This window comes from Parasteatoda tepidariorum, chromosome 4 (assembly GCF_982258835.1).
Source record: "Parasteatoda tepidariorum strain Cologne lab strain chromosome 4, Ptep-v5.0, whole genome shotgun sequence".
Lineage (NCBI taxonomy): Eukaryota > Metazoa > Arthropoda > Arachnida > Araneae > Theridiidae > Parasteatoda > Parasteatoda tepidariorum.
Window position 1 is genome coordinate 72,057,701 of NC_141758.1, and position 17,735 is coordinate 72,075,435.

Below are 17,735 nucleotides of genomic sequence, written 5' to 3' on the forward strand. Positions count from 1 at the left end.
TCAACAGGGAATAAAAATATACGACGCGTTCTTTGAAAGCTGGAAGCTCAGTCTTGCAATAAAGATTGTGATTTCGTGTTTTAATTTTTTATCATCGGATGCCTAAAACAGCAACAAGTGCATAATAATCTTTTTGCAAATTATGTGGAGAATCTTATGAAGCCACCTAGCTTTTAACCACTGGGCTCATTCTTAAGCCAGCAGAGGAGTTTAATCTGTTTATGTTATGACCCGTTGAGCAGTGTTTCGAATCACAATATTTCTTCCGTGCTTTCAGCACAAGAAAAGTTTCCATCATATTGCTACTAGCCAATAAACTACAAAATCCTTATTCATATAAAGAAGGCGACATCACAGATTTTCTAGTATTTCCCATTTATTACGCTAAATGGTATCACTATATTAACTAATTATGCCACATTCCACAAAACTTTATCACAACCTTGCCCTAATGTCCATTACCTAATGAAAGGCCCAAAATAGACTAGCTGCAATGTTCAATTCTATTTCCATTTTATGATTTTGAAGCCATGTTAGTCTTAAATGGTTACAAAACAGTATAGATTTGTATCCTCAAATTTTTTAACCATACCAGTTTCAACGGTTTTAATCCCGTAGAATAAAGGAAATGTCTCTAGTCGTAAACTTTACAGTTAATTGAAAATAGACAGACAGCTGCCAGTAATTGTATCATAATTTTAGAATGAAAATTCTAATTAACGCCCATTTTTATAGGCCATTTCTGTAAAAATTAACTCCCATTTTTGCAGGTAACTTTGTTATTTCCCTGTATAAGCTGTTGCGATATATAAGCTTCACGAAAATAAATAATAAGATAATAGATAAAAGGACATTATATACATTTTATTTACAAATATACTAATAAGATATTTTTTAGGTAATAAGTATTCAGTACATTAAGTACCAAGACTATTTCGAACGATATAATTATTATATATAATAAAGTGAAACTTACTTCTACATTTTATGCTTATATTACCTTTAAAAATAAGCAACTCAAAAGTAAGTAATGAGAAGAAGGGATAAAATGGATAAAATAAAGTTAGTACAATAATGCAGTCCCATTATCACATGTTTCATGTTCAGTTTAGAAATAGATAATAAATAGATTAATAAATAAGCAAATCTATTCTGAAATAACTGATGACGTAACAGTGTTGATTTACATTATACAAATACAACTTCTAAATAAATCAACTCGTTTGTTGTTACGATAGAAAAACTGGTGCATTTTATTAAGAATACAATTCATGGGATATAAAGACTGGGATAAAGCACAATAAATTGTATACTATCAATCACGCTGGCGCAATCTTTGTGACATTATTTCCAGTGAAGATAGCAGGAAAAGATTCATTCGCCTTTGGAAATCTGATCTGTATGAGGTGTAGATCTGTCAGCAGTATCTGATTTTTTTTTGGTCAAAATCTTTCTTTAGATGCATATGTTTTTCGAAACTATGCTGACTAGTTACTTTCCTTGAAATACATAAAATAAAATTTGGTGATTCCCCATTTTGTTATTTTTGGGTCACAAAATCAACAAATTTCATTATTTATAACACAAGGTGATCTTAAACTGGAGAAGACAAATAATGTTTAGATGCGTCATTTCACCATTTTTTAACAAAAATTAATTTTTACTTCCAAGTAAGTTTAGTCCACGCAGTTTTAAAACAATTTTTCATATAATTTTAGTTTTTGAAGTAATTTTGTAATTTTTAAATAGGAATTTTTTGCTATTTCATGTTGGCTATTTCTTTTTGGCTGATTTTTATCGAAGCTGCGATTTTTAAAACAAAGAATATATATTAACTAAATCTTTGGCTTCAATAGAAATATATTTTAAGACATTTATTCCCCACATTCTATAAATCAACTTAATGAGAAATTTTATCAAATTATTTTTTTGAAACTTCTTTAACAGTATAATTCGAATGCTTTTTTAATGTTTTCTTAGAAATTTTTCTGTATTATCCTGTTATTTCCTGCCATATTAAACAATTGAATTTTAAATAAATTTCAGTTTGTTTAAAAAGTTTGCATTAAGTTAATCAAATGTGTATTCTTAATTCTAAGGCAGGGCATGGGGTTCACTTTCCAGCCGAATGCACCCTTCTTAAAAATCTTAAGAACAAAACCTGGGCAAACATTCAAAATATGAACCTAAGATCAGAATTGAATGCGTGGATATGAACTTTAGATCTATCGGAACAACCAATTAGGAAAAATCGCCAAGACTAAGACTACATGAGAAAACTGAAGAGAAAAGTCAGAATCTACTCTGAATTGTCAACTAACTGCTGATGATGATGATACTTATTCCAGGAAAAAATATACAGCTGGTGTGTATTGTCAATTTTCAGATAATATTTATTAAAAATGATGCCTGTTTTAGTTACCGGTATAGGAATTAAAATTCGCCAAGTGACATTCTTAATCAGACTTAAAAAACTGGTTTAATGATAGCAAGCATCAAACGCTAATCGCCAATGTTGCATTTTTTCTTTCAAAAAATGTCAAACTCATAAGTAAGTTTTCGCCAAATTTCATAGAAAAATAGGAAGTTTATTTATTTATTCATATTCCTCAAACACTTTAATGAAGAGAATTGAAAGAATACTGTTATTTGGATTGCACATTAGAGTGAAAGTGTAGATTTCTGATATTTTGAAATGGGTTCTTGCAACTCGAGAAGTAAAGTGATTATTCCTTACCATGTGATTTAAATTAAATTTAATTGAATACCTGTAACTGGCATTGCACCTGTGTGACGATTCTGATTGGCTCTTGAATCGATATATGTCACGATTTACCCACGTTGATGTCACTTGCTTGCATCCAATTGCATTGAAAAAATCACGGAGATTTCGAAAAAAAAATATTTTAAGTATGTATTTTTTAGTAGTTCTACATAGATTTAATGTCATTTATAATTTCTATACAAATTTTTATTGAAAATTTACGGCTTATTCATAATGATTCCACGTTTAATGAACTGACTTGCTTTGAATCATGCATATTAAACTTCCTTTAAGAAAAAGCTGCATGAGTTTAAACTGCATCTTTATCTATTTAAGGTGATTTTTTAAATTTTGAATTGAAACATTCATCGTTATTTGATGCTTTGTTTGCTTTAAAAAAAATTCACATTTTTCTTATGTAGGAAAATTAGCGAGGCTCTTGTTGCCGACGAGTCATATGCAATAATTTGAAATATATCTATTTTACTAGCAAAGTGGGATACGCCTGTATTGTGCACACATGACATTTAATTCATACTCTACCTGGATATTGCATATAATGACTAATGCTCTTAGAGCCTCCTTGTAAAGATAAAACAGTTCTGTTTTTTCTTTACATTTTATTTTCCGTTTTTTACGTGATACATTTTTTACTTAATGAGTTCTATTTTGTTTCAATTTTTTGAGTACTCCTCACACTATTGTTTTGATATATTTTACTTGGGCTATATTAATACGATATTAGAAAGTACTTCTTTTTGCAGATATAATCGTGTAAGCTGAGGAAGAGATTAATATATATATATATATATATATATATATATATATATATATATATATATATATATATATATATATATATATATATATATATATATATATATATATATATATATATATATATATATATATATATATATATATATATATATATATATATATATCATAACTCTTTTTAAATGAAAGGATAAATTCCAAAAAGAATTATTAGCGTTGTTTTTTTAAAAATTTTCTCCGTTTATCGAAGAAGTTCTTGTAAGGCAAAATGAAATAAATAAGAATAAAAGAATAAATATTCTTATCCAATAAACTTGTTTTAGTTTTTATGTTTTCTACGTCTTTTTATTGTTTTAAGGCTAAAAAAGTTCTTTATACTATTTCTGTCAACATTTTGAATTTTTTTCATAATTTTAAGAAAAACAGTGGCTAGCAAATGTTTAAGTCTGGCCAGTAGTTTAGAACCAAAATTTCATGCTCCGCCATTAATGAAATAAGTTACAAAAAATAAAAATAAGAAAATAAGTATTAAAAATAAGTAATAAAAATAAATAAAATAAATTAATTAATAAAAATAAAGTAATAATCAAAAAAATAATAAAAAAATAATTACGAATTAAACATTTTCAAGCAGAAATATCTGAGGGAAAACGAGTTTTACACTTGTGTGATGAAGTTTTTTGTTTATCTAGTACTTCATCCTATCTAAATAAAGATTACTCGCTCATGATAATTCATAATTAACCAATATAAATTATATTTTTCCGGTGCTTATCCCTTTTGAGCACCTTTAGGCACCTTTTTCCGCAATATCAATAGATTGGCCGAGTTTTAATGATTATCACATATACCAATGTAGCACTTATTGCCATATTTGTCACGTATTGCATACACATATTAGCATATTTAGTACGTATCTCATACCCTCCAACATTTGAGTTTGTACTATATACATTTATCTGTGGTAATAAACTAATGCTTAAATTTTGGAAACAATTAAAATTCTAATCGATCTTTGCTTAAAAATGCACTTCATCAAAATATAATTCCTCTGGAACTATTCGACCTTTTTCGTTTAAATTTTGTATTTTGCCATCTTTGATATGATGTAAAAAATTGCGTACCTTGCGGTTCAAAAGTGTTTCGAATGTTATTAAACGAAATCAAAAAAAATAATAACTAGTTACTAAAAGTTGTATTTTGCATAAAATTATTAATGGACAAATGAATTTTAAAATTGTGAGGAAATTTCTTTTTAAATGCTCTCGAGATATCATGAAATGCGTACGAAGTAAAATTAACATTAAGGGGTCCAAACTTTGGACCGCTCTCTTGACCAAACTATTAGGACCATATTTCCATAATTGCTGCGATCTCCTATATTTTGGGGGTCAGAAATCCAAGTCAATCGAGAGGGAAGATGTATTTATTCAGAGATAGTACGTTTTTTTGTCTGATTTCGCAACTTAAAATATCGTCTACACTAATTAATTAGCATATTTGAAGTATACCCCTTAAACCAGTGATTCTCAACCTGTGGGGCGCGCCCCCTAGGGGGACGCGAGCACACTAGAGGGGTGGCGCGAGAAAAAAGACTATTTAAGAAAAAAGATTCAAGAGAAAATATTATTTAAAAAAAAAATGATTAACTGTATGAAAGGAAAGCGCACAAACACATAGAAAACAAAATACATTTCGACATATTTAATAACTTATTAAAGTGAAACAACTTATTGAATCAAAACTTAAGGTAGGGAGCCAAAAATGACTTTGCTTTGAGGATTTTTCCTAATTTTCTGGTGAAGTCTGTGTGGCTGAAATTTTTTTTGTAACATCTTACACCTATCTCTAATATATATCACGTATACTTTTAATTGTAAAATAAAATTTCATTTATTTTATAGTACAATTTCAAAATTGTAGCTTCTGCGCCTAATGTTTCCCACAGGTTCCAAAGGTGAGCCATATATTGAAATCACTTTTTCACTTACTCAAATTATCCTTAGAAAAAACATTTAGACTGGCAAACGTCTTTTAAAAGGGCACTTTAAGTGTCTTGTTGGTAGGAACAAGTTTCCCGATTTTGAAAAAGATATTTGTTTTTTCAGAGTGTATAATTTGTTTATTGATTTTACATTGATAGTTCTTGTGTGAAGTCACTAGCGATTCTTTTAATCTTTACTACTGAGTTAATTTTTTCAAAAGGATTAACTAACGAGAATTAAATAACCATACTAGAGTTAACTAACCTAACCCATAACTAGTATAAAAATACCCATATTTACAAGAAAATACCAGAATCGACCACAAAAACACTCATAATTACCAGAAAAATAAAAAAATACCTGAAAAATTACTTTGAAATGCAAACAATACAAAAAACTTGTAACAAAATATCGCAATTTCTGCTAAAATGCAGAGAACGTCAAAATGTTATAAAAGTTTAAAAAATACCAAAGTTCCATATTTGCTTAAAATGAAATAAATCAATTGGCATTCAATTCAATCCTTCCTCTTTGAGAAATAATATGTTACGTAATGATTTATAATGAACTCTTTTATAGATTTCACGTTTGTTTCCGAAGGTGTCCCCTGTGTCCCCAAGATGGCACCGGTGTCGGGCCACCTTGGGAACATGCATATGGTCCCCATTTGCACGACTTAAAACTATTAATCTGATAGATTAATTAGAATTAAAGTAATGTGGTTAAAGAAAAAGAAATAAACTTTCAAAATTCTAAGAATTTGAACACATATAAATTACAATATCTTCTCACCCGGAAATTAGAACAACTTCAAAAAATTAAATCACTTCATAGAGTGGAGGCCATTCAAGGAAATATCTTCCAATTCAGCCTCGTGCACCTCAGATACAAGATTTACAATGCAGCAGGGACGTCTTATGATTCAAAATAAATTTAATTTTACTTTGGGGGGTGGGCTACGTTAGGAGCACTGACCACCTTTGGCTTATCCACCTTACTTAATTAAAGCATACTAAATTTTAAAAAGAAATTAATAATTTTTAGTGACTTCTTTGGGCCCAAAGAGCGGAAAAGATTCTTTATCTCAGGGTTCTCATTTTTATATAATTTGCAATCGTTACAACCATAGTTAACACAAAATTAAAACCAGGGACGCATTTCTTTTGAAGCCAAAGCTTCTCTGTGGATCATGCAATGTGTCCAGACGCATGGAGGCGATTTTTTACAAGTTTACAAGTGCTTGTATACTTTCGAACCTTCCGGATATTGAACGAGCACCATCGGTGCATATTCCGATGCAATTTTTGCATTCTATGTTTGCCTCATTCATAACTTCATTTGAAATAGCAAATAATGCTAGCGCTGTTGTTTTGAGTTCTCTAAGTTTGATTATCTATGTTTGTCTATGTTTGATTATCACAAAATCAAACATAGACAATTAAATGAGCATCTTTATTATGCTTCATCAAACTGTATTGAAAACATTTTGTCACGCAACATCGAGAAAAGCTGACACTACATTTTCAGCTGTATCACCAATTCGAGGAGCAACAGTATCGTTTGAAAGAGGACGGTAATTCTTTTGAAAAATTAACTCCAAACATAGTTTCTGCAATCTCAATTGCTGCTGGCTTTTACTTTACTTTTGTTTTGGCAGTTAGTTAAAAATATTTTAAAGACAGAATTCAAAATACTCAATATACATTATTGTTGTATACATTTTACTGTAAGTGGGTGGCGCGATGAAAATTATGATTGAAAACTGGGCCGCGAATACTGAAAGGTTGAGAACCGCTGCCTTAAACCATTAAGAATGGCTTCTGAAGCTGTGATTATTGGATCAAAAATTATTCAGGATGGTGAATTATTTTTTGCTCATAGTACGTGTTACCAAAATAGTATGGTATCATCTGCGTCAATATTATTTCGGCTGTTTTTTTCAGTTCCTTTAGTGATTAAGTATCTTTATTCCATTATTTCTGCTTTTTTGTTTCAATTAATACACATTACCAAACTAATTAAGCATCATTAGCATCAATAATGGTATGACGATTTTTTACACTTCCTTTAAACTTGAAAGTACTTTATTCTATCAATTTTTATTTGTAGTTTTTAGCTTTTTTTTTGCTTCAGTATGTAACTATTTTATTTTATATTTTATAACCGTCATTGAACAGCCAACCCAATTTTTGAGTTTACGACTTCTAATGTTCAACAACTGAGCCTTGAAGTTTTGAACCCAATCCAGAAAACAAGAGAACTCCTGGATCAAGTAGTGGGTGAAATTTGCCTTCGTGGAGGACTTTTTGATGGAACTTTCTATTGGGATACTTTTCTATTGGGATAGAAATACGAATAGACCAATAGTATTAATGCAAATAGAAATTGATTGGGATTGATAGTAGAACACTGATCTAGTTTAACCTCTATCTTGGATCTCTATTTAGGTACTAACAATAAACATTTTTTCTGTCCATATAAAGCTATAAGCTAGCGAAAACCACTGGTACTATATTTAAACTATTTGAAAAAATAGAACAGTCTATAGACCAATCGACCAATAGGATAAATGCAATTGGATATTGATTGAATGATGGTAAAACACTGATTTAATTTAACCTCTAACTTGGATCTCTATTTAGGTACACACAATAAATATTTTTTTTGTCCAAATAAAGCTATAAACTAGCGAAAAATCACTAGTATCATATTTAAAATATTTGATAAAATAGAATTGTCTATAGTTCCATTTATAACAATAATTAACGCTTAACCAATGAAAATACTCCTTTTTTATATGGCTCTTCTGAAGGATAGATTTAAAAATTTTGAATGAAATTTAGAATTGAAATTTTCATCTACTGATAGAACAAACTATTTTGGAGTTATTAAAGAAAGACACACAAATACTTTATTTTATTATTACAGATAATATAAAAAAAATACCGTACTATTTTTAATTCCTATGCATAATGCTACTCTCTATAATATATTAAATACGTAAAAACAATTATAAATTTTTTCTTATAGTTTTACTGTTACCTACTGTACTTCCCTTAATGTTGTGTCTTGTGTTTCTTACTGTAACTGTAAATAATATAACTCTGCTAACTAAGTTTTGTAAATATAAAAAAATTTGTCTAGACATTTTGAAAGAAGTTAGTCAGGGAGAGGTATAAAAATATTTGTTAAAACAGTACTTTATCGAAATATAAATATCGAGAAAAATATTTTTCAAAGTCAGAAGTCTGTATTGGCACTTAAACAATTTCAGTTCTTTAAACATAAAATGTCAATAATAAATAAATTAATAAATTCAACTCTTATTATTTTTTTAACAATCAGTTATGATAGGAAAATAAAAAAAAAACTATATTATCTCAGAAACCTTATGAAAAGCAAACATTTTATTCGTTAATAATGAGATATTTCTAAAATTTTATTATTTTTTTATTAAAAATGGCAGATTTAAATTGCGTTTTGGAAAAAAATGGACATTTCTACAGTTATTGTGGCAAAATGTTTCTGGTAAATTTTGGGACGTTTTCCCGGTTAATATTTTAGCTTTTGCTATTTATCAGAAATACAATTTGCGAAAAACATCTATTCTGGTATACTGAAGTAAATAAGTTAATTTAGTTTTAAAGTTTATTTTACTTTTATATCTCAGAAGCCTAGTTTGAAATGGTATATATTCTGTGCTGATTTAATTTATCTGTAAAATGAAATTTTTGATTAAAAAAGATTTCATATTTTATATAGAGGACACAAAACCAAAAATGACAAGTTATAATCATTTATTCAACTGTGTATGTTTCGATGCATGGCTGTTGCTATTGGAAACAGTAACAATGGCACAAATATTTTGATAAATTGGAGCATAACTGAAACTGATTGTTACAATTGTGTACCTTTCTAAATGCACTTGCCGTATTTTAAATTCTTTTCTTTGTGTGAAAAGAAGAACCATTTATCAGTAAGCCTATATGGCATATGAATAATTGTTGTTTGAAATATACAATGCATGCAATACTATAAAGTGTCAGTAGGAGATATGATACATTTTTCAAATCCATGTAACCTATTTATAATTTTGAATGATTCTGATTGATCTCACTGATCGTGAATTTAGGCATTTATCTAAGATATATTCGGGATCGATTTTAGAATTTTATTCAAAAGTACACTGTTACAAATTGCTCAATTTTTTTTAGAAAACAATTTATTAAACTGTTATTTTTCTATATCAAACAAAACAGTCAAATAAGATGGTATTAAAATTGTTAATTGTTAGTAAAACCATGTTTTAACTGTTTTAACTGGTTTCCACTAAGGCGATTAAACGTCCAATAAAGGCATTTATTTCCTTGCAACTGGTTACATATTATGGTCCCAATGGCTAATTTGTCAATCTCATGACCAGCAAAGCGGAGGTTCAAATCCTAGCGATGACACCACAATATTTCCTCCATTCTTTTCAACACATTAAAAGTTTCCAGAATCCAGAGCTCTTCAACTTGTGACCTCGGACTCTTAGAATATGATGCTCTCATTCACGCATCATAAAGCTGCTTAACTCAAAAAGCTTTGTATTTCCCATCTCTTACGATAGGAGATACAATCATATGAACTAATTAAACAATATTCCGCTCCTTTTATAAGACACAACGCAACCACAACCTAATTCCAATGCCCATTACCTAACCGAAAGCTTAACTCCAATGTCCAAATTATTTTTTTTATGCGTTTTTGAAAATAGGCTAGTTGTAAATGGTTAAAATATCACATAGTTTTGTATTCATTTTTTCAACCGTATTAGTTGCAAATGGTTTCAAAGTCGTAAAGGTAATATGTTCTTTACCGTACACTTCTCATTTAATTGGATGAACAAACTGCCGTCGGCTATTCTACCGTAATTTCAGAAAGAAAATTCTATCAGTGCAAATAAATTATTTATCAGTTCAAAAAATTCGGTTAATATGGTAAAATTTGATAATTGAATCGTGATTCTTTTGAACATGTTATCAAAACCCTTTATTTGGTTAAATTTACTTTTCACTAAATTTACTTTTACTACTAAATTTAATTTTTTCTAAATGAATTGTAATAAGAACTATAAATTTGAAAACCAGAGTTTCCGGTAACCCAATGCTACATGAATGGTATAGATACCATAGATGCTGGTTTTATTACAAGAATCATGTTTGTTTTTACTAGATTTATCATTATTTGTTTTTATCAAAAAGGTCTTTACCATGCATTTAGATAGTTTTACCGGAATTTTTTCTCTCTGCATGATCTCTATTTTCTTTACTACCTTTAAGTTGTAAAATAAAAGAAATAATACTTGTCTTATAGATGGCAAATTTCTTCTGTCAATAGATGACTGATATATCCTACCAGAAATAAATACTATTAGTGGGCTGCGCCCCCTGCTCGCTAACGCTCGCCAACCCCCGAAAATTGCTACGTTATCTTATATGGTTTGCTTCGCAAACCAAGCTCGCTTCGCTCGCTACTAACTTACGTACATTGCAAATGCACAAAATTCTAAGAATTCAAAACAATCATTCAAATCCATATAACAACTTTTTTTTAAAAAAAATTACATCTATTTGGCAAATACTAAGTCATTAAAATAAATTTAAATTCAAATAAATGACATGTAATTCGTTAAAGCTGTTAGAAATGTGCTATAGTATAAAATCTTAAGATAAAATTTCTAAAACTGATATCTCTTTAAAAAGGTTAAAATTCCGGGGGGGGGGGGGTTTCATATTTTGTAATCTGGCAATCTTTCTGCGAAAACATTTTTAAATCATTCTTGAAAAGTATCCGTCCATGTAAGTTGTTATGATTTTGCTACTCGCTTTATAGTCCCCCCCTTTTTAATGATTTTTCTTTTTATTTTATTTTATTATCTGTTTTTACTTGTTATTTTTACTTTTTATGATCTATTTTATTTGTAGTTATTTTATAAAAAATTTTTTGAGTGCTCCTCACACTATTGTATTAATATATTTTGCTTTGGCTTTATTGATACAATATCAGAAAGCACTCTGATTTGCGGATATAATCGAGTGGGCTGAAGAAAAGATTATATCTTTTTTTTCCGGTTTTTTAATTAACATTTCATTTTTTTTTTAAATAAAATGTTGTTTGTTATTTTTTTTACTTATTATTTCCCACCCCCTTTTTTTTCATATGTCTATAATTTTTCTTTGTTTTATTCTTCATTTTGAACTTATATTTATATATATATATATATATATATATATATATATATATATATATATATATATATATATATATATATATATATATATATATATATATATATATATATATATATATATATATATTAAAAACACAATTTATGTACGCAGACAGAATAATTTGCGACACTAAAAACTCTTTTCAGAGTGGCTGGTTTTGAAAATCAATAATTTAATTTATTAAATTTACTGGCAAATATTTTAAATTTTTTATTTTCATATTAAAAATAGGAGTGTTTTGTGAAATATAAACAAAAGTAGCCTTAATTCTATACAAAATGTTGTATATTTTTAAAAGTTTAAATGACTCCCGTGTGTATCCGTTTACTTTTTTTCCCCTTTCATGTTCAGATTTCAAAACGAATAACAAGTTTTTTTCTTCTGTAAACTAAAAGAGCATATGAATTTGACATATAAGGTAATGATGAAAAATGAGGACTGCCATTTGTTACTGAAATGCTGCTATTTGTCAACAAATCATCGATCAATACTTTTCAGGAAATTTCAAATAGTTTTATTTGAAAACTATTTTTGGCCTCTTGACGTCTTATAGAGTGCAAACATAAAAACAAACTGCTATTTCCATGCGTGTTTTGTGCTTTTTTTTATAATTATTGTATATCGAATGAGAAGGGGGAATTTAAGGACACTTGTTGCTTGAATTTCTAATATAGTTCCAATTTTCTTACATTCTTACAACTGTAATTAGTCATTCGTAATTTAAATATTTTCAATTAATTTTATATTTACTGTAAGAAATTCCGAATAATATTACTGTAAAAAGTTCAAGTTCCGGCACTCACCTTTTACCGGAACAAAAAACCTGATGTACCGTAATTTATATAGTAATAATTACCGTAAAATCACAGAATCACTCTTATTAAATAAATATTACTGTAAAAATTACTATAAAATATTTTACAGTAAAAATATATTTTACGGACGATTCACCGAAAGTGCCTGTACTTAATACCGTGATTTGAACCGGAAAATTTGCCAGTGTAGGTTTATCAGAAATTTGGTGAATATGTAGAATCAAGTGAGAGTTAATCGTCGAATTTTGGGAATAGGATGCTTTTGTTTTAGATTACACTTTTTCACTTATTTATTACTCTTAAAGCAATAACAAATAATATAATAAGCGTAATGGTTTTAAACATAAGATGTAATTTTAAGTGCTAATTATTATTTATGAAGATATAGAAAATTTAAACATAGCTGGCTAATGAATATATATAATGAATTGATTTAATAAACATATGTAATGAATGTATATAATAAATATTTATAATGAATATATATTAGATATATAATTCTGTATATAATACTGTATATTATACTATAATAGTATATAATAATACAGTTCACATCACTTATTAAACTCTAAATTTTAAATGAATATAAATTTAAGTGAATACTTTGCTCCCTTTTTACTATGTTGTCCAATTCCTAATATAATCATAATAATTTAAAAGTACTATATAATTTCTACTTGAATTAAGAACTTTTATAGTTTCTTTGTAACTTTTATTGAACTTCATATTTATTTTATTCCTCACAAAATGAAATTGTTATTGGTAACATTATGTTTGTTCCTTGTTTGAAGGTATTAAAATTTATTGTTGGCTTTTTTTAAATAAAAATATCCATGCTTAAAACGTCAAGTTCAGATTCTACAGGATTAAATTACCGTATTGTATGGTAATGACATTTTTGGTATGAAGTACCATAATTCTGGTTATTTATACCAATACTTGCGGTATTTAAACCAGTCAATTGGAAATTTTTCGTTCTGTTTAACGAATGATAGCTCTGGTTCTCAAAATTAGAATTCTTATTACCACATTCTTTTGTAAAAAAATTCGAAAACCGAAAAATAAATTTAACTTAAAAATATTTTTATGCTATACTCTGGGTTATTCTGATAAATTTACCAAATTTTATAACATACTATGAGTCCTAATTTTTTTCCTAATTTAACCAAATTCATTACCTAAGTGCTTCGATAATAAAATTTTACTCCATAAATTTTACCATTGTTTGGTACTTTTGACCATAAGACTTTTTAAGTGTATTATTCACCTTATACGTTTTAAAAATATATGACCATAAAAAATTGAAACGTTAATTTATATTGCAAACTTTATCAGATTGTCTAGGCTAACTGATAAAATAAAGCAAATCTAAAACAACCAATCCTGGCTTAATTTCAGCCTCAACTTGCTTATTGCTTTATTTCTTAGTGTGTTTTATTCCTACACTGGCCATGGTTTTCAGTGGAAGACTAACTATAATTGGTTATCAGTGGAAGACTAACTATAATTTTTCTAACTTTAATTAGTTGCATAGTTTTTTTTCTATGTAGTGCAAATGTGGATGAACTCAACAACTTTATTATTTATAATTTGTATAAAAAACAAAAGAGTTTTGAGCAAATTGTTATCCGATGCATAAAACTTTCTTATCGAAAATGTTGAGAGTAAAATACTTTTAGAAATAAATCAAACCAAATTTTAAGTTTTACATTTGCTCTATTTAGGAACAGGTTTTCTCTTTTATTAAAAAAAACACTTTATGATTATCAAAGCAATTATTAATAATTATACACCATTTCTATAAATAATCCACACCTTTTATCCTATTTGAGACGCTTTAAGCTTACTAAAAATTCTTAATTTTTATTCTCTGCCCATACTGAAGAAAGTGGAAATGGAAATAGTGATGCAGTAAGGCTTGTAATAATATAGCATAAACCTTTAATAAGACTTGTTGATGAATACAAAATATATAAAAAGAATTAATACTTATTACATGTGTTATCCAGGTTATGTATGTAATACCAAATGTTTTATTTAATCACAAATGCTTATTAGACGAAGTATGAAAAAGGGACATAATGAGTCTTATTTGAGAGAAAAAAATGTCATTAGTTGTATAGAAGTTTTAAAGCTTTTAAAGCGCTAGTTACAAGAATACTTAAACAATATAAATAAATATGTATTTCATATTTTCCTTGACTTGTATTCCACAAAAAATATAAGCAATGCATGAAATGTTTAATAATTTCTACATAATTTGTTTTTAAGATATGATAAAATGATTAATCATTTCCATAAATTTCTGTTAATAAATAATATATTGTGTTGTTAAAACATAAAAAAATGCTTAATAATTTATGTATATCATGATATATTAGTACAAATACTCAATATATGAAGCATAACGTCATGAGAACTCTAGAAGAAAAGAAAAAACGCTGGCTTTTCAATACAGGTCTAGGCATTTCAATCGATAGTTATTAGAATACTTGGTTCGTAGACCCGGAAATGTTTAATCATCTCAAACTTTCTCGCTTAGTTTCGGCTATTCCACAAGAAGCCCAGATATTCTATATAATGCTGAATTTAAAACCTTGCAGGCAGCAAACACTATTATATCAGCTTTCAAGTTTAAATTAAATCTGATTCTTCTGTTTCAGAGCTTTTCAATCTCTTAAGATATTCTGAAGCGCCATGACGTTAATTTATTAAGCTTCGAATCACACTTACAAGAAATAAGAACTGTAATAAATGTTTCACTTACCGAGTAAATAGTAGGCGAATATCTCATTTGGTACGGATGAAATAAGTACCATAAAATCAGCAATTGATAAACTAACCAAGTAGCAGTTTGTCGGTGTATGCATACTTCTTGTTTGCCAAACTACAATAACAACCATGATGTTTCCTAAAGCTCCAACAACAAAGACTATACCTTGAAACACAGTTCCAATTATTCTATAGTTTATCGAATAGTACGAGGGATCTAAATAGATAGGTCTAGTTTCATTATATGATGAGTTTTCGAACGAAGGTAGTAAAATAGTCGTGTTCAACTCGCTTTGTAATAAAGATGTATTACTACTGCATTCTGCCATCATGGATAACAAAACCAAACAATAAATTACGCTAACGAATAACTTCATGGTTGAATTTGTTTTTAATAGCTCCTTGATTCTAATGCATCGTTACATTTTTTCCTAAATTCATTTTCTTCAATAGCATCATTTATATTACAGTCGTACATTAAATTCGAAAATACATTACATTCGTACTTGCGTGAAGATCTACTTCTTTTTTACTTTTTTGCAGAAATTTAGTAATGTAATTTTTTTAACAGATACTTTTTTATTAAAATTTAGAATTATAATTTTTTTTCAGATAGTTTCTGTAAAAGTTCATAAATGTTATTTTTTTTTGATTGACAATTTTATTGAAAATTAGAAATGCAGCTTTTCAGCAACTAAACTCTGTTGAAATTCAGTAATCTATTTTTTAACAGTTTTATTTTTGCTCTGAAATTACACTAAAAAATTTAAGACATTTTATTTAAGTTGCCATTGCTCTTTTATAAATTGCTCAACTTTAAGTTTAATTTTTTTTAATTAATCCAAAAATAATTCAACCATTACACTATATATGTTGGCATCATTTCCTCTTTCAAATAGTCAGAATTCATTTCGAATGTTATTTTTTTGCTATCACCTGTCACAGAAAAAAGTTCTTCCTCTATTTGCTACCGCCACTTGCGGGTAGAAAGTTGAAAGAAAGGAAACTGCTCAACCAACCACAATGCCCGTTACTACTCTAACGTCTAGCGAACATTTCAGCTTCACCGTGGCTGCCCGGGCACTCAAATAACTGAGCGCTAGCATCGCTAAGTTACCATGGTGACGAAGATTGCCGCCTCTTCAACTTCTCAAATCATTTTGCTTCCGTTTCTTGTTTATGATCTCATGTTTACGCGAGATAGTTGTTTACTAGATAAAAGTTCTTTCTTTGCGTTTGCCTTTTATGCTTGTTATATGCATCAGTGAAATTTTTTTCTTTATCATCTTTTTACTTCAAGTACTGATTGATAAACCAGTTTTTTTCATGTGAAAGAAGTGGCAGATTGTTAAAACATGAAGTTCTTATCACAATCTTTATCAGCAGCTTCATCAATTTATTAGGACTTAGGGTTAGACCTAGATTTTTTCCGTTCTGTATGAAGCATTTTTTAGTGTAGCCGTTGTTCTATGTTTAGAGAGCTAAAGTTTTCTAAATTTTAGTCATAATGAAATCTATAGAGAAATCTTAATAGGACCAGTAAAAAATTGCAAACGACTAAATATCCAAAAATTTCATATGCAAATAATGAAAAATATTTTTATCATTTCAATTGAAAACAATAAGAAGAAAAATTTAGCAATCCATCAATGTAATTTTTTTAAAATTATAGTAAAATATATATTTTAATAATTTAATATGATATGATATTAAAGAAGAAAAATTACTGGACAGCGACTTTTACCTCTATGTGATGTGTAAAAGCAGGATTGGTATATTCGTAAAATTTATTGACAAGCATTTATAGGAACCTTTACAAATTATATTTTTAATAAAGACCTCATTAAGTATTTTTTACGATACATCACAAATTTTTTGTTACATTTAAAATTAAATCTGATTATTTTATTAATTTCTTTTTCTAATTAGTGTGCTTTTGTTTAATACGAAGTCGGTTGATTGTTAGAGTTAAGATGCATATAACAATTTGACTAATTTGACAAATATTATGTTATATAACTAACACATAAAATGTAATGTAGTTAATATATACTTTTCAGAATTTCCAATTTTTTCTTCATTATGAGAGTTAAAAACTCGTTAAGAGTTAGTTTTTTTGCGATCCAGAATAAGCGGGTGAGAGTTTCTTTTTACCTTCTACTCTGACATCCATCAACAGAAAATTCGTCTCTGAAATATGTAGGAAAATGTGGGGTAAAACCGAGTAGTGAGTTGAGACCCAGTATCTCGAATGTGTCGAAATTAGTTATGTTTTCTAATGGACAGACACTTTATTAGTCAAGAAGAGGGACTTGCCATATCATCGTATTGCTGTTAATTGATTCCC

General features: G+C 28.2%; 1 protein-coding gene across 2 annotated transcripts in view; it reads right to left on the minus strand.

The window, feature by feature from the left end:
- LOC107452468 (thyrotropin-releasing hormone receptor-like) overlaps positions 1–16,462 on the minus strand; it is a 90,070-nt gene extending 73,608 nt beyond the window's left edge. The window contains exon 1 of one of the 2 annotated variants that reach the window (XM_087161351.1): positions 15,384–16,462. In XM_087161351.1, the coding sequence (XP_087017477.1) occupies positions 15,384–15,765 (382 nt within the window). In that variant the 5' untranslated portion in view covers positions 15,766–16,462. The remainder of the gene's footprint in view (positions 1–15,383) is intronic. The other variant, XM_087161352.1, reaches the window with a different exon arrangement.
- Between the last annotated feature and the right edge of the window lie 1,273 nt (positions 16,463–17,735).